We start from the raw sequence: 25,655 nt of genomic DNA, 5'->3' as shown, positions 1-25,655 counted from the left end.
AGAGTTCTACATCTATCTTTTTCCAAAGCTCCCGGAAGCATTTTTTTGTTTGTTTACCTCCTTAGATCAAAACATTTTTTCTACTTTTTTCCCCCCAGTATTTTCCTGGGGTGCCAGAACAGCTTGAAAAAACATAAAGGAAACAATGCTTCTCATAGCAAATGATGAACTGAATGTGAAAAAAACATATATATTCTACTTTTTTCTAAGGGCAACTTACAGCCCTGCTTTCAAACATGGAAAAATAGTGGATGTCAACTACTTCCATAAAATGTTCCCTCTTGCATTTGCTTGAAGGTATTACCTTTTCACACCTTTGGACAGTATACAAAGCGTTTTAATTTTTTAGTTTTTGTCCTATCACTGTAACTTTTACTTCTTTTCTCTGCTGTTTACTAGATTGATGACATATCTGCAGTTTTCCCAGGAGTGGGACACTTGGTGTTTAAAACCCTACATTTATCTCTAGATATCTTTACACAGAGCCGAATGAGCCATCCGCTCTGAAACATCAGGAAGCCTGATTTGTGTTCAATGAGTATGTCCTTTGGTTGAGACCAAAGCTCTGGTATACTTTAAACCAGTAATGGGTACTTATCCTATTACAAGTGAGCTTTTTCAATTAGTTTTTTGCCTGCTGCTACCTTACAGACTCCCTTACTAGTTATAAAATCATCATTGAATATCATGAGTTTCAGCATTTGCTTTCTCTGTAGCTGCTTTCACAGAGCTAATGTCACCGCTCCTGTTAATCCAGAGTCCTTTGCATCTGTTTCTCGATTAAAAATTAAAGAACCATTTATTTGCTTTAATTCTATTTACCTTCCTCTGCTCTTAAAAAGGATCCCATTGAGTCGGGAGTACCCTTGTCAACATACTACCTCAAGAACGTGTACGCTCTGCTCATTCATGCAAAGTGAATGAAAGTGCCGTTTGCATAGCTTCAAAACGCCAAACGTGGTCTTTGCCCAGCACGTACGGCTCCCCAGGCTGTGCAAGCCCTCCTCTCGTCTTCCTTTATCAAGTCCTCCAAACACTGTCGGCCTCCTACATAATGCACTACAAACAGGTGAGTGCTTGTCATGGCACAGATAATCCTGAGTCTTTGGGGACTCACAAAGAGCTTTGTTCCAAATCTTAGTAGCGATGTGCAGTCTCCCAAAATTGAAAGACTGTGAGAAAGTGAAAGACTTGTAAATCAGTCACAAAATTCTCTGCTTTTCCTTCTGTACAAGCTGCTTAATAATACATCACTCAAGCGTTTCGTTTTATGTGGAATGCAGGTCTTCTCAAATTACTATAATATACTTTAAAAATTAATTCCATCTATCCAACTTAAATAAAAATACTTAAATTTACCAAGCTAGCTGTAGTCAGAAATTTTGTTTTTCGGGTTCTTTTTTAGTTTCTATTTTTTCACTAGTTTCAGATTGTCTGATTTTTTCTGGCTTTGCTTTCTTGCAGATACTGAATTAAACACTATTAAAGCCTTTCTTCAGTTGTCACTCACAGTGCCAAAGGTCTGATGCAGAGCTTGAGAAAAGTATTCGGTCCTTCTACTAACTGTTTCCTGAGTTAATTCTGCTCCTGGTGCCACACACTGCTCAGTTACTGCTCAGAGGTCTGACAGGTCTGACCATTTCTGGAAGCCCCCAACTCAGCTGCTCAGCATCATGTAATTGTGAACCTTTGTGAAACACAACCAGAAATCCAGTGTCCCACACCAGAGCCCCACAAAAGTACACAATCTTCTGTGTTTGGGGAATCCCAAAAGTTCAAAAATGTGTAAAGCTCCTTGCAGAACACCTAAAAAGCATGATGAAACCAGATGACTGGAACGAAGAAAGAGAAGAAAAGAGGAGGGGAGATAACACAAGGAGAGAGCTGCAAAGAAGAGGAGAAGCAACAGGAAGACGAAAGGTATGGGGAAGACAGATAAAGCAACAGAGATTAAGGGCAAAATGGAAAAGACAGAAGATGAGAAAAGAAAACAGCGGTTAGGAGCCCTCGCTATTGTTAATTGCCTGCATGCGATCTTGAGCTGCATCTTGAAACACATCACAAAATGGACATATATTTTATAGTCATAAACTAGACTGCACAGTTGTAAAAAAAATGTGTCTTATTCCCAATAGTATTACTGAGACTCACAAGAGGTTATTTTCAGCTCATGAGCATCATTATCAGCAGCATGTCTAAATATAGATGCCTTTTAAAATGTATTAATTCTTCCTTGAAAACAACATCTGCTTAAAATAGTTTACTGTAGCAACTTCTGCTCATTGTGTGAGATTTCTTTTAAACTACGAGGGAAACACCTCTAATAGCAAAACTATGTCTAGACAAGTTTACAGACACCACACTGGTATATTGGCCTGAGACCAAAACCTGCTTAGTGAGTATCATTTTCCATGAGTAATCCAAAATAAAAACAGAAGACAAAGAATATGCACTTGACTCTGATCTTGACAAACACTACAGTAATGACCAGCCACCATTTCTGCACATCTAACTGGATGAAGGTTATCAGAAACCCCGATCTTTCTTAAAATACAGTTAAAAAGAAAAAGAAAGCCATTATTTATAGACCTAGCAATATTACTTTTTTTTTTAAACTCATGGAAAATAGCAACCATAAATATCTAGAATATATGTCTAGATATAGTAAGAATTCATTATGGCTTATATTCAGCACTTCCTTATAAAGACTAATGCTAAAATTTGATTTGCATGAAATACTCTAATTCTGTATTTGTCAATAAATCCTCACATGATGCATCTACATCTCTCTACATCTCAGTAGTTCTCTACAGCTCCTCATACCCTGGCTATTTAATAAGCTGTTCACCCTCGTTTATTGCAACAGTGAACATATTCTTCTTTCATTTCTTGTAATATTGAATGCATGATAAAAAAGTGCCACCAGATTCTAACCTTGGTTGTTACCCATAAGCAAACACCTATTCTCACTCCTCCCATCCCTCCTTTTTTTTAAGGCAAGTAAACACACTGTATTTGTTTCAGTTTTGTCTTTTTAGGCATCTACATGTTATATTAGTCCAAACACTCATCATCATCTTTTTTTTTTTTAACCTATAGCAGTGTCTTTTCTCATTTTGTTGTTGTCAATATTTCAATGAAATATAAATAAAAAATATGGAAACTAAAATGGCTCTTTACTTCCACAGGTTTAACGCTGTTAGGGTAAATATCTCTTTTTGCTTCTTTTATATCAAGATTCATAGTTTAATCATTGAATATCATCATCAAGATCTACATCTATTCTTTATTTTTCTCCAACTAAGGCAAGTTAAGCTGTCTTGTCAATGAAATTTTATCAAGAGCAGTTAAAGATGAGTTGTCAAAATATTACTTTAATCTGCCAGGTGTTTTCAAACAGTTAACAAATACTACATAATGCAATCTAAAATAAAATTATTGCTCAAATATATTGGGTTTTATAGAACAGAATCTTAACATCAAACTGAATACTTAAATATCATCTACAGAAATTAATTCCATTTTCAAATAGTATACCTAATATTCTGCAAAAGCCTTCAGGTAACACCATCACATGTTTCTTGTTACCTGTAATAGCATATTTTTTGAATGAAAGAGATCCCATCCTCCTCTTTCCTGCAAGAGATACTCAGTATGACTTGAGCTACATGGTCAGTTTGGGCAATATATGCAGAGTGACAGCTGAAATATTTTTAAAGCTACTGTTGTGGGCTAATTAATACACTAATAGAACAGAACTTCCAACCTTTGGGAGACATATTATAACACACAAAGTCATTTCCTTCCACCTGTCTGGAGCAGACTTAGACATAATTTCCATAATAGTATTTACACATACCATCTTCATCTGTCTGAATAATAGTCTCCTCGCTTTCCTTCCTCCCTTCGGGGTTGGTTAAGATCATTTTGAGGCTGACATTGGTGTAAGGAGGCAGGTGATCCACAACGTGCTGGGGTGCTTTGGGGTCCATGTCCAAGCAGTCAGCCTTGCTCTCGTTGTGCCCACAGAAGTAGTGGTAGCATATGGTGACGTTGAAAGTGTGGCACCGAGTGATGTTGTACCCCAGTGATTCCCAGTCCACAGCAATGTGTCTGGCCTGGATTTCAGCGATCTTTAAGGTTTTTGGTGTTCTCATAGGCTCTAGAAAACAGATTATAATGAGGAAAAGTGTTGTTAATGTTCTTCATGCTTGTACTGAGCTGTAAATTGTTAGGTAATATGCAGAGAAACATGGAAGCAAAGCAGACACTCAATAAACACAAACTTACACAAACCCATTCACAAACTGGATGCTTTGTACAAGGTACCCTGAAGGGGGAAAAGAAAAAAAAATGTCACAGTCTCTATGTTTTTACTTCATTCTTCTGAAACATTTCTTTGCAGGTTTCAACCAAGGATTAAGACTTCATTAAAAAAAAAAAAAAAAAAAAAAAAGGAACTTTTAATTAACAATGCAGCAATTCAAAGCAATTGAAAACACAGACAGCAGATGCCAGAAGAGTGACCAAGAGCCAAGAGCTCCCTAGCTTCCTTTCTTGATTTCTCCTTAACTTTTTTTTACCTGAGTAAATTAGATAATATATCACAGTCGTGAAGAACCAACATTCACTGCGCTATGATTTATGATACCACCAAGCAATGCTGTATTCTAATTACACTAATTACCTTACTAAACTAACAGTCACAAAAATGATGCAGATATTAATCAATGTTTATCATTTTAGTAATAAGGTAATTCACCCAAACAAAAAACTTCAGAAATATTACAAAAATGCTTTTGGATATTCCTGTTGTATCCTGCCTTCTTTCAAACACCATAACTTTTCACGGATTTTCTCTGTGCTGGTGATCACTGAGCCAAGCTCAACTGCTCTCCACTGTTGGATTTCCACCAGCAGAATATGTGATACTCCCCAAGCTGTCGTCAATCTTTCATTGTCTCTGTAGTACATTCATTCCTCATGCAAGACTAACTTTTATTGTTGAACTTAATTAAAATGATTACACAATGAAAATCATGACCATGACTATATATACTAGAGTTTCACTAGATTATACCGAGAGAATCCCTATATCCTGCTACCTAACTATCATATAGTTGTTTGCCAGAGAAAATAAAGCCTCCTTGAGGTACAGCTTCAGCTTCGTGCCCTTGCTGGTGTAAGGTCAGACCAATTGAGATTATCCAAGCAAGTGAAATAAAGGATTTCTCTTTCTAGGATTAACTCTCCCGTGTAACTTGCATTTATGAAATGAGAGTCCCAACCAAGCTAACAATCAGCCAAAAGCACAGATGGTATCTTGGAATGAGGAAACGTGAATCAGTGTAATCTAGTCAGGATGCAGTTTGCAAGACAAACCACAAACATTTAGTTTCAAGCACCAAAACAAAAAAATTCTAAATATAGGATAAAGGTATTTCTAGAAACACAACGACTGTTAAGGATTAAAAATCAGGCTTGTTTGTTTCCATGAGCAGTCCTTCTCTTTCCGAATTTTGAACATGTATGCCTCCTTTGCCCTAAGTGCTGATTAACCACACACATGGTGAAAAATACAAATGGAAAAACAGACTTGCTGGGCAGTAGGTTTCTGAACGTATTCTACATTGTGACAATAAAGATTGAAAGCTGAAAGATACCACTGAATAGGTCCTTGAGAGAGAAGAGGCGTGAAGAGAAGGAGAAAGAAGGAGTTTTATAAAGTAAAAGATGGGTAGTGCTTTAGCAAGTACAGACATAAGTGTGTGGTAGTCATAAAAAAAGTAGCAACATAGAAGGTCTTCTGAAGGATCTAATAAGAGTCTTCAGACAATCAGCGTTCCTTTAGCCACTGCAAGTGCACAGAAAAAAAAAACAAATTCAGGTGTCTCAGAGGAAGAGCAGCACTGAACAGGAAAAATTTACTGGCCTTTTTTGATACGAATGACACTAAAAGAAATGGTTATAATTTGAGGCCTAGAAGAGTAAATATATCTCCTTCGCCAAGGAAGTATTGTACGGTGTGCTTATTTTTCTTTCTAAAAGCGACTGATCCTTCATTTAATAATTCCCTCTTTATTCTACTAATCCAGGTTATGTCTCCAACCCCCCACTCTATTACAGACAGAATTCCAACCTGAATTTAAAATTTACTAGAAATTCAAAACAGATATTTGGCTGTGAGGTTTTAAACTATTAATTTCTAAATTAATAATTCTAAACCAATGTCTTAAGATTAGTTTCATCAGTAACAGAAAATGCACTGAATTTCATCTCACTTTTTTCACATCAAGACTTAAAATGCATTCCCACTATGCCATACAGGATTTTCAAAAAAGAACAAAAAAAAAAAGAGCTTTGGTAATCTTGCAGAAAAATTATTTTACAATTCTATGCAAACTTTACAAATGTATGACAGTATCAGAGGAGATATTGAAAAGCATCCTTTATTCACGTGTCAAAAAGGAAAGAATGAAAGACAGAGCGTGATCGCACTTTCTCACAACTATTCCGTTCTTTGGCAGAAATTAACCAACTTCTGCAATATTGAGATGGTAATTATAGTCTGCAGAGTAAACTCTGCCAACTGTCCCACTGCTGCTAAAATGATGCTTTAAAAACAAAATTTTACCCTTGCCTTTGGACAACCTTCATCTCAGGGATCTCTGGAGGTAAAGTCTAATTGTTTTAAACTATCACACCGCAAAGCCTCCATCTGTAAGACCTCAGTAGAAAGCAATCTCCCAGTAATTATTTTTCTTGAGGAAAGGCTGCTGAATTTTTTAGTAGGTTTCCCAAAAATCTCAGCATGTCATTAGTAATAATTTTATTCTGGATGGGGACAAAAGGAAGAGCTCACTTGACATTTCTCCCTTTCCCCCGTAACACTTAAGGGATTGCATTTTATTGAAACATTTTCTTCATCCTATTTTGACTTCATTTCAACTTTTTTCTGATCTATGGATATTCTTTCAAAACTACTAATTCTGGTAAATTCACCTACATTCCACCTTCCCACTTGCTTTTTCCCCACCTTTCCTATTTCACTCATATCTAGAACTTGCATCTAAAGCACATAGCTATCCAAACTCACGACTTCTCACTGCCTTGTTGAATTAATCTATACAAAACCAGTACCTCCCCTTCCAAAGAGGAAAGAAATAGGACTCCCTCAAGGTATCTACTCATTTCTTAACCTATCTGCAGGAGTTTCAACAGCACTAACAATGGCAGAAAGCACTTGATGTTTTCCAGTTGTTAATTTACCAATTGCCTCCCTGAGAAAGGTAAGCGTTTTTTAATCCTTCTCAGCGCTGAGGAAAAGACACAGAAAGGTCAACAGCTTGCACAAAGCCACAGGGCAATTTACTGCCAAAGCCGAAACTAAGCAGCGCCCGGCAGCTCCCAGGCCACTGGTGCTTCCGCCACCGGACAGCACTGGCTATCGGCCCCGGCAGCTCGGAGATCGCCTTTGCGCTTCGCGTCCTTCGCTCCCCTGCCAGCAACTCAGCTCCAGCTTGTTCTTAAAGAAGTTTACACTGATTTTAGCAGAACAAGCTTGAAAGGATAACTCTGCCCAGGTAAAAGGTGAATAGCTGAGCACAAGGACAAGTTATTTGAAAAACAATTGTGTGACTTGCCCACACCCAAGATTCACGGTCTGAATCTGTTTTAATGAGGGGAACATTTTTAAAGGTTTCTTGATTTTGAGTTTTGAATTAGAGTGAAGCAACACATTTGAGGATTAATTTTTACATCAAATCTTTTTTTTCATTTAAAATTTGGGGGTTTATTCAGAATCTATTTTTTCAAGTCTTCCTCTCCAATAGAAAATGCATTTAACACTGGAGGCACTTCTTCGTGGTGGCAGCAGAAAGTGCTTAAGCACTTCTGCTGTTGAGAGAAACTCAGTACTCCATGACTATTTCAGAGTCTTAAACAGGAACATCCTGACTGGCAGAGTCATGTCCTCCAAGAGAAACATGGCAACAAGCCATGTGGAGGGCTTGGGAGGTTTTGGTTTTTGGTCTTTGAATCAGTGAGAACATGTAATTCAGTGTTCATATGAGAGATTGAGGGAGGAAGAGTTCAACCCAGTTCTAGATGCAGACTGAAGGGGCCAACTGGGTAATATGGTAGTTACACAGTAATTTAGGTTAGGCTAAATGAACGAAAAATCTTTTTTTTTTCATATATCACCCCCAACAAATACCTTTGCCTTCTTCAACTTCCCTCCTTTTGTCCTTCCTTGACCACCACTTCACCAATATCCACATGCTTTAATTCATTATCACAGGGTCCTCCACAACAACTTCCACTGACTTCATAGGGAGAGAGCTCTGCAGATGATCTTAATGAGAATTAACTTCTTTTCCCTGCAGCTCTGCCACTTTCCAGTTTAGCTAGCTAGTGCTCCTTTTCTGACACCCATGTTGGTAATGTCAGCATCTGTTTACTGAATTATATATATCTGTATCAATATATCTCCTTGCTTCACCTTATGTCTTTTCCTCCTTCACTGTAGTCACACTGGTTAATCATCAATAATGATTTTCCCTATCAAACCCACAGCATCATCCTCTTTAACCTCTCCTCAGAGCATACTCACCTCTAACACCTCCTGCCCACGCTGCTGCTGCTACAACCTCCCCGCGGATCTCCAGAAACTCCCGCCTCTGCTTACAGCCGGCCTCTCTCTCTGCCTTCAGCTCCCAACAGCTGGGAAAACTGAACTCAGTTATCTTCCTCCTCATCCCCTTTATCTCTTGGCACATGAACACTGGCTATCACTCTCTAACTCAGACCTGTCACCCAGTCTGACTGTTGTTACATTTCCTGAACCAATTAAAAAAGTAGAAGCGCTACAAGGAATTCAAAAGAATAGAAAAGAAACCAGAATAACCGATGAGATCTCTACATTTATACCAGTTCCTCATTCCCTATTCAGGAACTGCACTAACTAGTGCATTACATGCTTGTGGCATTCACTTGCAACAATTTATGGATCAAGAAAATTTAACCTAACTTTACAGGATAAAATAAAGAACAGCTTTAGTAATTCTCCAAAGGTTAATAATCCAGGGATAGATGGCAAAAGAGACAGAACCTATTGACCCCATACCACCTCTCAACTGCAGGATAATTTAATATGAAGCTCCAGATAGCAGATAAAATGAAATTCAATTTCTTCACTGCTTGATAAGCAACACGTGATATGACAGGTCAATATCTGAGCCTCTGTGTAGCGATTATCTTCATTTATACAGAGATGGCAGTGAAAACAAAAGCCCTCATAGATACAAAAGAAATAAGGCCAGAGTATGCATTTCCTCAGAACCAATTTTTAATGATAAAACTTATTACCCTCCTGTCAGTCAGAGAAAAACAGATGTCCCAGTGCTGTGACAAAAAGCCCATAGAATCAGGATACCAAAGTCTGGCAAGTTCCTCTGCTTTTGCTACCTTTCATCAGAAATCCTAAATGTTGATTGCAATGCAGTTTCAATTCCATTTATCGGTGGGGGAAAGGGAATAGGTTTACTGACCAGTAGATAAAACACTGTAGAAATGGAAAACAATAAGACAAATTTTAAAGCACGAGAACACTCTTCAGATAAAAAGGCAGTGCTCCTTGAATACCAGCATATACTGTCATTCAGTGTATACTGTCAGTGTATATAACTCTTTAATCAAGGTTGATTTTTTGATTCTCTTCTCTTGAACTCTTTCTAGTACGGCATTACCCTCAGGAGCTGACTTCGTATTTCTATTTTAACTACACTGACTGAAACTCATGTTAATTTTAACAGCAACCCAGGTCAATTTGATTGGTGACACAGAAGGAGAAAACTAACTGCAAGAAACTTAGGTCTTGGAGGGTGAGATGCATTGCATAAATTCATGTATGTTTTGAGGGAACAGTAGAGGGATATGAGGGTTATATTAAATAAAGACTCTGATATACAAAAGCAAATGTATGACAAATATTAAAAGAGTAGAGTCAATTTGATTTCAGACAGCAGTCTTGTAATTTAAAACAAGTGTTTCTGACAGAGGCTCTTTTAATTATCTTGCCCTGACATTCTAAAATAAAAATGACATAGGAAAAATATGCCCTCATTCTTCTGCAAATATTCTGTCTGAACAGCCACTGGAATTCCCTAGACTTTACTTTAGGAGAAAATGAGCCACTCCACTCTGTCCTGTGGCTTCTCCTGACCTTTCCAGGATGGGTCTCACCTCGGCATGTGGGAAATAAAAGAGGATTATTCTTCGATGTCACTGTTGCTCCTGCTGCTTCCTTGCTTCATGCAAGGTCCTTCAAAAACAAAATGTTCCCAAAATTCAAAAAATGTTACAGTCCTGCTGCTGTAAAGAATCGCTTCTAAAAAGACTGCTGATAAGAGCATATAAGAGTGGTATGAGTGAAAAGCACTAGACAAAGCATAAATCATCAAGAACAGAACAGCTGTCAAAAGCACAATAAGAAGAAACAAATAAACAACGTTACCTCACTAGCCCATTTCAATTGCATTATTCTCAATTACTACTTTTGTTATTAGTTAGCAATCAATCATGAAAAAAGATTTTGTATAGATACTGATTATGTTCCCTCACGCCATAAATTCAGTTAAGATTGCTTTATATAAAAGCGTATCATTTGTCGAAAAGGACTGGACTAGAACTAGCATAAATTTCAAAAGAAGATTAAAGTCTGAACAAGAAAGTACATCAACCATAATCACTTCTGTATTTCTGTGGGTGATCTACTGTCTGTTAAGGTACCCTTGAGCATCAGTCTCTTGATTTTAAATATCTAGTATATAGGTATGTACTTTTAAATTAGCCATCGAAACTCCATTTATGGTTAGAGGGATTTTAAAAAGCATGTGTGGAGCATGATTCAGCTAACTTACATATCTACTTTAGGAGGGGAGAAATTGTTCCTTAAAATCATGCAGTTCTCCTCTGACCAAGAAGGCAGCGGTGACAACTCAGAGGTGGACATCTACCGCTGCTCAGATGACTCTCACCCAGTGGCTGCATCTACATCAGCAAGAGACATGCTGTAATGGCAGTGCATGTGTACAATAAACCTGTTGGTGCTTGGGATTTGACATCCATGCTATAAACATTACGTAGTCTTTTACTAGCCGTAGTTTGGACCCTTGAATGGAATGTCCTTTAGTGGTTGGAGCATGCTGGATACACCCCTGGGACATATTTTGCAGTTTGGTTTCATGGCAACGTGTCTGCAATACAGAGACATCTCTGCATTGCAAATCAAACTGTAGTAACTGGAGACAATGAAGAGATTTTCTGTGAAAATGTGCTTGTTACCAAAGCTAAAGCACTGATGCAGTATCTCACAGCCTCCACTAGAAAAATCTAGGCCAAGTCATTTACAAGAGGGCAAGAAACAAAAGTAGCATCCTGATAAGACAGGTTATCAACAAAGTTAAAGGATTGCTAGGTAAAGTGATCTGTTTTATAACATACATGATGAAGACACTGAATTTCAGGGATTATTACTCTACAAATCCAGAAGAACTTAGCTCAGACTCAACCCCTAACGAATCCAAGCCATACTCAAAATGCCTAAATTTCACTGCAAATCCCATGTGGAGAACCTACGCCCTTCTGAGATGATTGCGCCTGCGTAAGTGAAGCCCTTGCCAGGGAACTACCTACAGCAACTCAACCTGAAACCAGGTATAGGTGGTAGGGTAGAAATTCACCTGTTTGAATATGGTTGTGGGGGTGGAAAAACTTAATAGCTGTAAAACTTCTAAAAGAAAGGTGAGTTTCTCCAGAAACTTCTAGAGAAAACGGATCCTGAAGCTGACATAAGAGCATATGTTATTTAACAGTATGATGGTAATACAGGAAGATCCAATTTATTCAGACATCCCAAGAATGTCATGCATTTCAGTTTAATTTCCTTGAATACCTCTTTCTCTTATGAGGGAAAAAATCCTGTAAATCCTATTCAAGTCTCATCGCTCTAACTTAGGCAGATTTCATTCATTTCAAGTTAGAGTTAAAGGCCAGTTCAAGTTAAAGGTAAAAAAAATGCCCACTCGTGTGCAAGTGCAAAAATCACATAAAAATCCTATTACTAACTGGGACAATGCAGAGTTTTCCTAAGTTATTGGAATAATATTTTTATTCTAGATACACAGTTTACCCCTCATACTCAGAACATAAAATATCAGGACACCTGTCATAGATGTAAATGCAGGTTGGAAGGTCTAACTGAAGTACCTTGTGCTATGTCAGTGATTCCCTGACTTTAGGCAGCCAAATTTGAAAAGTCAGGTCTTTAATCTTTTAAAAGTTGGAAGCATTAAGAAATAGTCAACATCAAAGAAAGAGAATTCAAATGAAGTTGAAAGAAAGAGTACAATTTGAAGTAATTTCAGCAGTTAGACAACAGAAACTGAAAAATTAACAGGGATGTATTTCCACTGTAAAAACAGAAGGGATTTCTGGGCATCTCCTTTACCCAGTAAACATACACAGTAAAAAACAAATACATACGTAAACACAAAAAATGCCTTCCATATATCTAGTACATTCTTCTATTCCTCATATAAAATATGCAGCCAGAATAAAAGGAGCAATGGCACCATGGATTTATTTTGTTGCAAATGAAGGCTATAACGTGACTGCAGGAAAATCCGTGAGCTTTTTCTCCTTTCATTTAATCTAGTGACTGACTTATTAAGTCAACTTACAAATTTCTTATTGAACACATACTTCTGGAAGCTGAAGAAAACATCTGAATTATTACACAGATAATCAGCTGTACTACAGTAGTTTCAGTAGCAATGAGAAGATATTCAATATATTTTAGGACATACCTTCTTGGATGCAAAATATAGCTGTCCTTTGCTTCAGAGGTATAGTAAATAGATGAAATATAACTGCACTACTGACAATTACTTGTCCGTTCCCTCTTGATGTTATGTTTATTCTATTGCCTCCATGCATGATTAACGGTTTGTATATCCTTCACATGTAATCAATAGCTGTGAACTCTTGTATTAGCTTTAGAGATTAGATATCCCTTGATAATAAATTCCATCGATTTCTCCAATTTAGCTTAGCTGCAGAAATCCCACTTCATTTTTTTTATTTTGAGTTTAAATTAAAAGGAGATATATAGCCAAGGAGGAGAGAGGAAATGCTGGTGTGACCTCTTTAAACTCATTCCTCTAGACGAACAAAACATCTCTAGTGCTGTTAAACAGGAATCAGCATGTCGACAAGCATCAAGCTAGAGCAGTAAACATAGGGAAAGCCTGACATAAAACATTACAAAATTCCAAGGAAATCTGTCCAGGACTCCAGTTGAAAAGATTAATTGTCTAAAGTAATTTCTGAATTACAAAACTAACAATAATGGCAAAAATGAACCTTCAACTTAAAAATTAGATGCATGGATACAATAAAACAGAACAGAAGACCTAATCTGGAAATAATTTTATACATATAATATATATGTATATATACATATATATATATATACACACACACACACACAAAATAAATATGTATTTATACACACAGATATTCAGATTTTACCCTCCTTAACAATGAACCTAACCATTCAGCACTACGAAGAAAGCATCCTATGAGATAATGTGGCCAAATACAGACCACAGGTTGTAATAATAAATAAACAGTTACACACAAGAGAGATCCAGATATTGAATTCATCATGTTCATTTCAGATGACTAAGAATTTGAAAACTGCAAGGAATAATCATGAAACTGTCTTAAAACTGTTTAGAAAGAAAGATAGGTAGATAGATAGATACATATATATATATATATACACACACACACACACATATGCAGACACATTCATATGCATATATCACATGGAGTCTTATAGCAGACATTTTTTAGCCTGCTGTCATAATGTTTAGCTCATTATGCCACTCCCTGCATTCATATAAAACTCGTCATCTGATAAAATGCACCTAGCGTCCCCTGTCTGTACACTTAGTGAAACTAAATTATATATATATATATATATATGTAAATGTGATTTATATGATAAAACCTGATAAAATCAAAAATTCCCAAAGAAGTGGCTTAAAACTATAGCATAAATGACACACAATGTTGCTAACAACACACCTTGTTATATTATTTCTGAGTCCTACTCAGCTGTGTCATACACGTCTGTTTTCAAGTAAATCAGAATTTATCAGTTCTTTATCATCTGTAGATGGTACTCGGTTCTACAGCATATCTCAGTCTTCCCCTCCCGGAACACTGTTCATCTATTGCTGATATGGTTCTCGCATTTAAATTATAGATGAACAAGATATATTCAACAATAGTTGCTATCAGTCTACTATAAAGATCTGAGCTGGAGATTCTGATCTACTGAAGTCTCACTGTGATGTGAATAAAAGATAGATTTATAAAACTCAGGGACAAACACCTTTAAAATTATTGTTCTTCTTAAAAACAGAGTTACTTAAGATATATTGTTAAAATATTGTAGAACTACATTAAGGTCTAAAGTTACAGTTACAGATTTAAACGATTTTAAAAAATGCAAATGAACTCTCTGGAAATGCACATGAATTAAGGCATGATGATTTTAAAATTATAAGCAGGATGAACAGGAAAAAATAAAATCAACAGAAACTTCATAAATCTATCACAATGTCATCTAATGTATTTGTTGCCTGTGTCTGGTCCTTCCAAGGAAACAATACTGATTTTTATCTTTTTTCCTTCTAAATGTCAAAACTTTTAGCTTCTGTTGTACTGAAAAGGTTTTCCTTAAATATTTTCAAATTTATTTAGCCATCTAGCTTCATTTTTTTCTTGGTTCACTAAAATCAAGATTCCAAGTTGAAAATTTAAGCAAGCTTGTTTTCTTCTTCAATGTGGACAAAAATAAAGTAGGTTGATAAAAATGAGTTCTTCTGACATTAAAATCTTGAAGAAGATAAAGAATTATTTTCAGAGGTACTTAGAACTCTCTTTTGCAGGTAAGATCCAAACAGGCAAATTATTTTTGAAGTTAGTTACTTGACTCCTATGAATTTTAACACCTTTGAATTTCAATCCAGTGGCACCTAAGGTCACTCAGGCACCCGTGAAAACCCTACTAAATGCACCTAGAAAACTTCTGAAAACCTTGGTCAACGACCAATGACAATTCACTAACAGAATGTAACACGTCTCCCAGTTTAAGGAGCCCATTATTTTAAATGTAAAGTCCTTTTTCTTCATGTCTCCAGCACATCGCAAGCTGATATTGTTTAACAAATATTTTATACCACCAAGTTTCTGTGCAATTTAAGCACACAAGAATTTCAATTCAACCGTCCCTTCATGAAATCAAGAAAAAAAAACTATTCTTGAGTAAACAGGGAAAGTGCTGTTCATGATTTCCTAATGTGAAATACTCATTTAAAATAGTCTAATCTTGTTAATTTCCAAGGGAAGGCGATTTGTCTGAGTAGTTCTTTAAAACGTTTGTTTTTAACAAGGAAAAAGATTATAAGGAATATTTGTTTTTTTATGTTGACTTGCACTCTCTGAGCAGAATTCATATGGTATCAATTCTCTTTTCTACCATCATTTGGCTACAAATGTTTGCAAGGCCATTTGGGGAATTGGGACCTACTCCCGCAGAGCTTTTTGTTACCAGAGATGCCTTTGCTCACAAGGAGGAAGGCCTGCAGAACTGAATTCACAAGCACCTTTCCTGTATCACGAAATGGGGACCTTGCTGCAAAGAATGCCAAAGCAACGAAAAGCCGACTCACAAATGGAGGCACTGGCATGCTGGGGAAGTGCTTGCTAAAGTATGCTGTGAAATCTAAATAATGTATTTCTTTTTAACATTTAGTTGCATAAAATACTCTAAGAAAAATCTCCTGCTGCTTTACTTTCAGTTAGCCAGTGTTTCTCAAAGCTATTGTTTTCTCTCTAAGCAGAAATTTGGAAAATATAAAACAGCTCATCCTACAACAAAACAAAGTAATTTATTTTAGAAATATAATTTTCTCTTTTCAAACTTACTCTGAACACTTCTGTTTCATTCCATGATCCCACGATACTGAAATACTACTGAAAAATCACCAACTGTAAAATGAGATCAGTGACAAAATAAAAAGTAGACAAACTTTTTGTCGAAGGAGCAAAAGAAAAATAATTTTAGATGCTGTTGATGGCAACTTATAGTGATTTTAAAATGGGATGCTTTGTAAAAATAATGTGATTAATTAATGAGCAATTGATCTTGCTTTACATGGAACAGGTGGTGTCATTAAATGCAAAACCAACAAACTTAGTTTCTATTCACAGGCAAACATAAAGGATTAGTTCCTCACTTGCAAAAGGAATCACCACAGTTTACTATGTGCTTTGTTATTCTAGATATCTATCCAGATAGCTATCTAGTTCAAGCTGCCAATCATACTCAATAATTTTACCACATTTTACCTCTCAAAAAGGTACTGTATTAGCACAGTTGTATTGGCTTCACTCTTACAACCGAACAACTGCTGATGTTACATTCAGACCAGCACTACTCTAACAGTCACCCAAGAGAGTGTCAATCATGCTTGCTGAGTAAGTAGAGCATTAAATTATTTTTTTATGCCCACATTGTACATGCTGAATCACTGTCATCATACAATCACAATAGAATACAAAAGGGAAAGGCTGCCAGCTAGTCAAGTCAAGGCCACACTGGCACACATAGTATAATTCGGATGTGTGGGCTAATTGCTGGACACCAGCATTATGTCACTTATAACAGATTTATTGTTGAGTGCAATAAATGTCTAAGAAAAAAAAAAAAGAACAATTCCTTCCTCTCAACTTATTGCTGAAAGGCTTTAAAATTCTGCTGAGTATGTATCAGGCATTTTTTAGAGCTCCTTTCCTATATAATTTTTTCTTCTGTATGTTAACCTCTTGGAGACCGGCATAATGTATCGAAAATCTACAACCATCTCCTCCTCTCACTACAATCCATCTACCAGTTCACAATTTGTATCAACAACTTAGAAAATTTGCAGGATTAAAAATTTCCCGTACCTCCAAAATTACAAAACTCCTCAGAGTTGGCTTGTAAACTTTCATGACTGGTAATGAAATGATTTTTTTGACTTACATTCCAAATATGCCTGATTCTTGACAGCTTTGTCATTCCCTTTCACGATCACTCTATTCATATTCATGCCCGCCTTGCTAGCAATGGCAGCCTTCATCTCACAATGGCCATCTTCCCCATAATCGACTTCTGACTTTCTCCTTGAATTGAACCTTAAGCCTATGGCAGCTATTGCCTTCCTACAACCAACTGCTACTTTAATACCTAGGTGAAATTAATAATAATTTGAGATACAACAATGACGTGCTAGGAGGAACAAAACAATAAATACCTGTTAGCTTTCTCCACACTCCTTCATTTGTTGCCTTTGAGTTGGATATCTGGGAGGGATACTGAATTACAGCATCATAGAGCAATTTAGGTTGGAAGGGACCTCCGGAGGTCAACTACCTCAATGCCCTACCCAAAGCAATTCTACCAGGTTGCTCAAGGACGTGTCCAGACTACTACTGAATATCTCCAAGGATGGAGATTTTACTTCCTTTCAGGGCAACCTGTATGGAAAATACATATACCTGTAGATAGAAGATATAAATGCAACTTCAAGGCTTGGGCTGACTTCTAACTATTTGATGTTTGGAACAAGACTTCAGAAGAGCAAAGAATTTCATGGTTCCCTAAAGAAACTCATAAGTTGTTTTGAATCTGCCTTCACAGCATTTGGCACCAGACTCTGTTACATGGCTGCACCACAAGCACTTCACTTAAATTTCATCTTGCTATATAATTTGATATACAACTTCGCATTTCCCAGAATATCAGAAGCATTACTTATTATGAAGAAGACACTATTTTAACTGTGGTATTTAGTTAAATGTGCAAAAAAATGTTAGAATAATTTAGCTTTCATCTTCCCACAGCTCCTGATGCTAGAGAACAGAACTGATCAATTCACTGTTCTCTAGTCTGCATATATTCTTTCATTATTTTGAAAAGTTTGGCAAGGAGCAGTTGTCTAAACAAAAACAGACGTGGGTCGTCTTGTCCAACCATTAGATTACTGTATCTAGTTGCTAGAAATATGCTGCTTTTTGTTTTTGGAGAAATTGGGTTGGTTTTTACTCAATCACCACAAGTGTTCAGTGAGACAGCTAAGTCCATTGACTTTGTTTCTTAATGAAATTGAAAAAAAAAATGATGGGAAAGGCCAACATTTTAAAACTAAATGTATATGGCACTTAAGCCAATGTTTAAATTTACAGACAAAATCACACATCAGAGTCTTCTGAGGAACTGGTTAATATCCTTCTTTTCTGATCTGTTCTACCATTATAATCACTACTATGATTAATGGAATACATGTTCTTGGTCCCTTTTTTACCTGCTACACTATTATGCTACTCTTTTCAGCATTATAACAGAACAAGTAACCAGCACTAATTGGTTTTTAGCAAAGGTTTTTATACAGAGATTCAAGAGACTGATAGAAGATATGACTTTCACAGTAACCATTTAAATCGAGCCAGTTAGCTGAGACAGAGAACTAGCCCATTTTGTAATGAATTCTCTCATCAGTTATTTCTGCCAGGCTACAATAGGCACTTAGGCTTACCTAAGTGACACACGGTTCACAGGAAGGAGAGTCTGAAAAGAAGGAGCACAAGTTGTATTTCTAGCATAATTCCTGCATTGTTTTAGATTAAAAGTCACTAGGGCTATAGGAATTTCAAAGCAAAGAATATAATCCATGCTCTAACAAGTACTGAGTGACTGAAAAGAAATATATACAAGGCATTGCAGAAGTCCAACAACTGGTAGCTATTTGTTCCAAGTGGACAACAGATTGCTTGTCTTCTTTTAGACACAAATGGTATTGCCTAACTGAAACACAGCTTATGAAATGAAGTTGCTTTCATTTGCTGAAGTGTTTGTTAGTCCTTTTTTTTTTTTCTTTCTCTAAACTACTTTAAATTTTAATTTATATTTCTTCCTAGATACAAAAAGCCTCAAGGAAATTTTTCTGAAATGTCTGGTTGATTTCTTTGCTGTTGTTGGCTCTGAACACTCATCTTTGCCTAGTTATCTTGATTAGACCATGACAGAATAATGTGTTGAGAAAACTGCTATCATGGAAAGTGTCCAAAATACTTTCCGAGTTGATTTTAATTATTTCATGTATCTTTGTTTTTATTATGTCTAATAGATCCTACATCAATCCAAATTTATCTAAATATAAAATATCTGAAGGGCAGGTTATCCATAGACTAGTAAAAAAAATAGTTTAAATACAATGGCCTGCAAAGGAAATGGCTTTGACTTTAACAGAACTGGTTGGAATCTGACTTTTATACAGCGGACTAAAAGTCTGATTATAACATTTAGTGCTAGGGGAGGACAAGTAACAAAGCCAAAAGATGCCAGATTATGTTGGCAACAGAAAAATATATTCTACTAGCAAAGGTAGGTAAAGTTTTAAAGCATCTATTACCCTCATCTCCATTTCAGTACGAAAACCCAACTACTTTAATTTTCTTTGAAAGAAAAAGGGGGAAAAATAGATGAGGTTGAGAAATCACTTTAACGATACTGTTATGAAGTATGAAGTAAAAGCAAATGTCTGAGCTATGCCTGAGCTATGTCTAGCTATGATTACAATTATGATTATGCTTTGATATTGCATAGCTGATAATATCCTAGCATTATGTGGCTTGTGCTACTGCTTGACTTCAATTTCCTTCAGATAATGTATTTGGATTCCATAAAATGCCTCTTTGGTAAAACCAATAACTGAATCCAATAATAATTCCTAAGGGAGTTATAATTTATGGCAATTGTCTGTTTCTACCACTTTCCTTAGTAATTTGTTCCAATGATTAATAGCCTCACTGTTAAAGATAAATAAGTGCGCCTTACTTCTAATTTGAATGAGCTTGGTGTCAGCATGCAGCATTAGTGATTCTTATATTTTTCCTCCTCTAGGTTAGAGAGACCTTTTGAACCTGATATTCTTTCCCCTTATATACTCTACAGCTGCAGTCATCACCTCCCAACCTTTCCTCTTATAGTCTTAAATGATTGAGCTCTTTTAAATCAGTGACTATAAGACTGTATTTTAAACACTTGACTCCTGTTGTGGCTCTTCTCTGCATTCCTCCATTTTCATCAGTCTTTTCAAAGCATGTACACCTGATCTGCATGTGATATATCAGTACTAGTGACACCCATAAAATGACATCTTTCCTTCTAGCTGCTACTCACTTTTGTGGTGTAGTATTATACCAAGAACTATTGTTGACTGCTTATCTACGTCCCCCAAATTCTTTTCGATTTTGCTGTACAACTTTCAAATATTGTAACAAATATTGTACAAATATTGCATTTATTTGTATTTATATGCAAATAGTAGCCCATAGTATCTATACAAAATCTGTATTTTAAACAACTAGAGGGGAAAACGAAAAAAAGCAAAAAAAAAAAAAAAAAAAACTCAAAACAAGCTTAAATCTCAAAGCAATTTCATAAAAAACGTTTACAAAATTCGGACAAGCAGCATTTCACAAAATAATGCAATAGCTCAAAACACTACCATAATACTGCAACGCTGTAAAACTAAAGGACAGGCTCAAATAAAGGTCAGCTGATCTTATCTGCAAACATTTTCACTAGTTTGCTTTGCTCAGAGCCCTAAATTACGAATATGTATGTATAGATGAATTAAAATATGGCATAATTAACAACTGCACAAAACTCCTCAAAAACAAAAACAGCAGAGAGTGTCAATGCAGCAGGAGAGTGGGGCGTGCTGCGTCCCTATATAAACAACACAAAAAAGAAGTCAGGCTTGAGTGCAAAAAACAATCATACAATTCTTTCCTAAAGACCAGTGTCTTACTGAAGGACACCAAAGTTTCCCCAAGGACAACTTGAATTAGAGTCAGAGGCCAAACATACAGACACCTCTCCAAAACCTAATCCCCTTGCCCATTTCAAATGTCCCTGCAGTTTCCAATCAGGAGGAAAAAAAAAAAAAAAAAAAAAAAAAAAGAGAGAGAGAGAGAGACTATTGGGATTTCACTAGCAGTTTTGTTTGTTTTTCTTCAGTGTTTTCAAAGCCAAGTAACTCGAATATCTAAATGAATATCAACACAACTAAAATAAAAGTAGAGGGGTTCAGCTAATCTCCTTTCACTCATCTACAGTAGCTTTTTTGCCTTTCCAACCTATCTCCTGGCATAATCATCATTTCAGTGCTTAGAAGACAAAAATGCATTAGAAATTTACAGGTTACCGCTGTGGGTTCAGACAAAGGGGGTTTCTTAACCCTAGTTGCTTGCTTTTCCCTGTCTTCCTTAGCCCAGATGTGAGTTAGGCACAGCAATGAGCCCTAGGTCTTTTTAGACTTGGACTGAGCCTGAAAGTGCAGTACCTTTGTGAAGCCTACTAGCCCAAGAGAACCAGCCAAACTTGTTCTGAAATTAGCTTTGCACAACAAAATAAGCAGTACAAAATTAGATCCAGGCCCACATTTCTTAACCTTTTGGATAAATACAATAAGTTTTCCTTTGTAATACTATTTTAGCAAAGTCGTCATCAGTGATGGTGCTCAGAGTCTTTCTGCGAGTGGTGGTGCTGGACAGCTCGTTGGAGTCTCCAGTAGACCCTGGCACCCCATGTCTTTCTGCTTCCTCTTTCTCCTGCCCCACTTGGCTCCCTCAGTCCTCACGCTCCAAACATGTCCCACATTAGAGGCAAAGGTGCCTTGGATTCTAGTACTGCAGCTGGACAAAAAACACTTCTCTGCCTTGATCTGATCTAACAAAGTTGCCAGCAATTTCAGATGCCTTGTTTCTCTGAGCAAGGCAAAATTTTAATGTATTTTCCATTTTGATTCACAAATAAAAAATAGGGAGCAGAGACACGCATGGTGAACATAAAAATATCACAAAATACGTTTATATTCTTCACAACAATCAGAAAAGCATTTTAAAAATTAGCAACAATGTACTTCAGTCTCTCCGCCGTCTGGCTCACTTTCATCAGGAAGGGTGATCAATTGTCCTCAAAAATCACATGGAGGACTCCCTCCGCATTATGTTGTTGCACAGGAGGTTGGACGCCAGGGAATATAGTCAGCATCAGGTCTTTTGATGGGAAAACAGCCCCTAACTCAGGTCCCCGAGTCAAATCCCAGGGCCCGGCACCACGACCTCTCCTGCCTCTGCCACGTTTGCAGGGATTTGGTCTAAAAGGGGCAACACTGGAACAGGTTGCCCAGAGATATTCAAAACCTGACTGGACACAATCCCGGGCTCTAGGTGACCCTGCTTGAGTAGGAGGGTTGGACTAGGTGATCTCCAGAGGCGCCTTCCAACCTCAACCATTCTGTGATTCTGTGATCTTGGGAAAGTTCACGTCTCTCAAGGATAAAACCAGGCAGGACATTACACTGCTCTGAGGATTATGACTGAGACACCAGGAGGGTTTCTGCCTCCCGCTCCCCTCCTGCACCAAAATAAGACACCCCACGCAGACAGGAAATGCACTTTAGCTTCAGACAATCTTAAGGCTGCGCTGCATGAACAAGTGGCTGGTCTACTCATCCTCTCTCCTTTACTCTTACAAACAGATATTATAAATCAATACACACGCTGTTAAATTGATTTTTTGTCAACATACTAGATGCTGAATTAAATAAGCCTTAAATAAAATAAAATTCCAGCAGAGGAAATTTCAGAGTCTGACCTGAATTAACACATTTAAAAGATTTCCCAAGACTTCAACCTCTCCAACTTCACGCTGAATTCTAGGTAAATCAAGACAAAATATCTAATAACGGCATACTGCTGAACTTTCCAAACACCTCAGAAAAAATCCTATGAGCTAAGGTTACAGCTAATCCACAATCCAGTGTACAAGTACTTTAAATTATTCCTTGTACTTTATCTCACCCACTTAGAACTTCATTTGTCGATATATTGATAATCAACTAACCTTTATAAAGCAGCTTCTATAAATTCCTCTGAACATTTTTACTTTTTACTAAATGAAGGAATTATTCAGTGGTCAATTTAGCCAACCTTCTAATTCACCTCCTCCAGTAGATAGTCAGTATATTGAACACTTATTAACGATCCCATTTCAGAATCAAACCATTTGAAGAATGAGATATTTATTTCCATCTGTATCATGCAGCTATTTAATAGGTACTATCTCTCACATTACAGTTACCAAGTTTCCTGAAAAGCCTTCTCTGATGCCATTTTATATGCTATTAGCAATATCAAACACCAGTTTGGTATACGAACATTGCACAGGTGTGCTATCCACAGTGTAACTTGCTGTATGAGAAAAATACTGAACTAACTTATTTTTTTCCCCAAAACACAGTTAGAACAAATTAATGCTTTGCAAAATGGCAATGTAAATAAGGCAAATATCTAATAAATAGGTAATAATGTAATGTAAATATGGAATAATTTAAATTAAATTACCTTTATAGAAAATTCATTCATTCTCTAGGATAGTGCATAATTAAGAAATATAAATGCTCTCATACTTTGTTTCCAAAATTGCCTGTTTTTTTAGCCCATTCTATCTCTGAATGCCAGTCCGATAAAGCCAAACAGGCAAATGGCAGAATGCTATTTTGTATTGCAAGTAATCTTAGCTTTACTTAAACAATAGCTGACATATTTTCAGCTGATTCATATTCTGTTTATAAACAACATCCCAATGCACGTACACAGCTCTACACTTTACATTTATTCACTAAGAAATATCATAATGTCTTTATTAAGGAAAAGAACCCTAAAGAAATCATAACAGAAGTCAATTTTGCTTCCTACAGCTAGTGCAAGTTAGGATTTTTAGCCATAATTACTGGAAGTATAAAAGAAATAAAAACACAAGTCCATATAAGAAAGCTGTATTTCAGGATATACAGTAGTTAAAAATCAGTAGGTGCTTCCTAACCCTGAAGGTAGATTCAGCAGATCCTCTTAATGCTAAGATGTTAGAAAACAATTTTCATTTAGCATTAAATTACATAGTTATCTGGATTGCTCAATTCAAGCTTTAATTAGTTAATTTCGTTATGTTCTCATTGCATAATGAAACTTTGTTACAAGCAGTTGCCCTGAAAAGTTTATTATAGTTGATGATAACAAATGATAAAAAAAGCAATCCAAACATTTAGTTTCACATTCCCTTAACAAAAAATTAAAAGCAGAGAAAAAATTGTCTGTTTTAACCTCTTCCAAAATTTGGAGTGTAGTGTTTTTTTAGTCAGATTTCATTTTTTTTTACTTTTATTTCATATTGCCTTACATTTTCAAGCTTTCTAGTACATAACAAACATTTCTTCCCCTTCCCCAGACACACAGGATCAAGTCCATAGCATTATTTTATCTTCTCATATATAACAAGAAAACAGTAAACTATCAGCAATCCTGTTTGCCACTAACATAAAACTAGTAAGTCAAACAGCATTCATCAAACCAGTTCAAAGAAGATCTAACACTGCATGCTGAGGACAGCCTTGCAGTTTTGGACTATGTTACACTCTAAAACCACTTGGGCATAGAATGCCTTCTTCCTGAAATGCTACTTTTCTGTGCTGTTTGGCTAGAATAAAAATAAAAAAAAATACTATTTAAGGTTATGAAAGAAATTAAGGTGATTTCTAACCAACTCAGATGTTCAGATATTTCAAAACTGCCAAAAATATATAATCAGAGATAGAAGAGATGAAACACCTACTGCTGCAACAGATGAACCCCAAAAAACAATTGAGCTAGTAAGAGCAACAAACCCAAAAGAGTAAAAATAAAACAAGGCCTCTTACATGCCTTTCACGAGGCATTTGTTTTGCATTTGGTATTTACTTCCCAGCTACCCCACATACACACTTATTAAATAAAAGCCTTCACATCTGATACACCATGAAGCTGCTACAATTATTCTCTTGATATTCTTGACAGCCACTGTTGACCTTCTGCTGTTTGCTGCACCTCTGCATAACAAGAGTAAGGTAAGTGGCATTTTTAGCACTGCAAAGCTTACCAAAGAAAGAAACATTTTAAGGCAGAGGAGCAGGCTTTTATACTGCACAAAAATACACCAGCCGTGTTACAGCGCTCAGCTGGTAGTGCCGCCAAACACTAGGATTTCTCACTCTACATGCACTTCAGTTGATGTTGCAAAGTTCACGTACTCGTTTCCTCCCCCTTCAACAGCGCTTCCACTCCCTCTCCCCCCTACCCCCTCCTCCAAGAGGACCACTACTGCGCGCCCAAACACAGCTGAAAACCGCGACCAGCGCCAACCCAAGCTCAAGCTGTGCCTGTAAGCATACTCCTTTGAATGGGCACATATTAAATGCAAACTTCTAAGTTAGGGTTTAAGCGATCTAAAACTGTTTAATAAATACCAATGATTGACACAAAACCAAAACAAGTTTTAGCTAATTGCCTTAATCTAACATTACACAATGCTGAAATGAGAGTATGGAAATAAATCCTGCTTTTTGATAGTTCTTACTACCAAAAATCAGGAAAGG

General features: G+C 36.6%; 1 protein-coding gene across 3 annotated transcripts in view; it reads right to left on the bottom strand.

Moving 5' to 3' along the window:
- PTPRK (protein tyrosine phosphatase receptor type K) overlaps positions 1 to 25,655 on the bottom strand; it is a 312,834-nt gene that overhangs the window by 93,754 nt on the left and 193,425 nt on the right. For all 3 annotated transcript variants that reach the window (XM_062572568.1, XM_062572570.1, XM_062572569.1), the window contains one exon: positions 3,860 to 4,162. In XM_062572568.1, the coding sequence (XP_062428552.1) occupies positions 3,860 to 4,162 (303 nt within the window). The remainder of the gene's footprint in view (positions 1 to 3,859; positions 4,163 to 25,655) is intronic.

Source organism: Rhea pennata, chromosome 3 (assembly GCF_028389875.1).
Source record: "Rhea pennata isolate bPtePen1 chromosome 3, bPtePen1.pri, whole genome shotgun sequence".
In the NCBI taxonomy this organism is placed as follows: Eukaryota; Metazoa; Chordata; class Aves; order Rheiformes; family Rheidae; genus Rhea; species Rhea pennata.
This window is presented reverse-complemented; position numbering and strand designations above follow the sequence as displayed.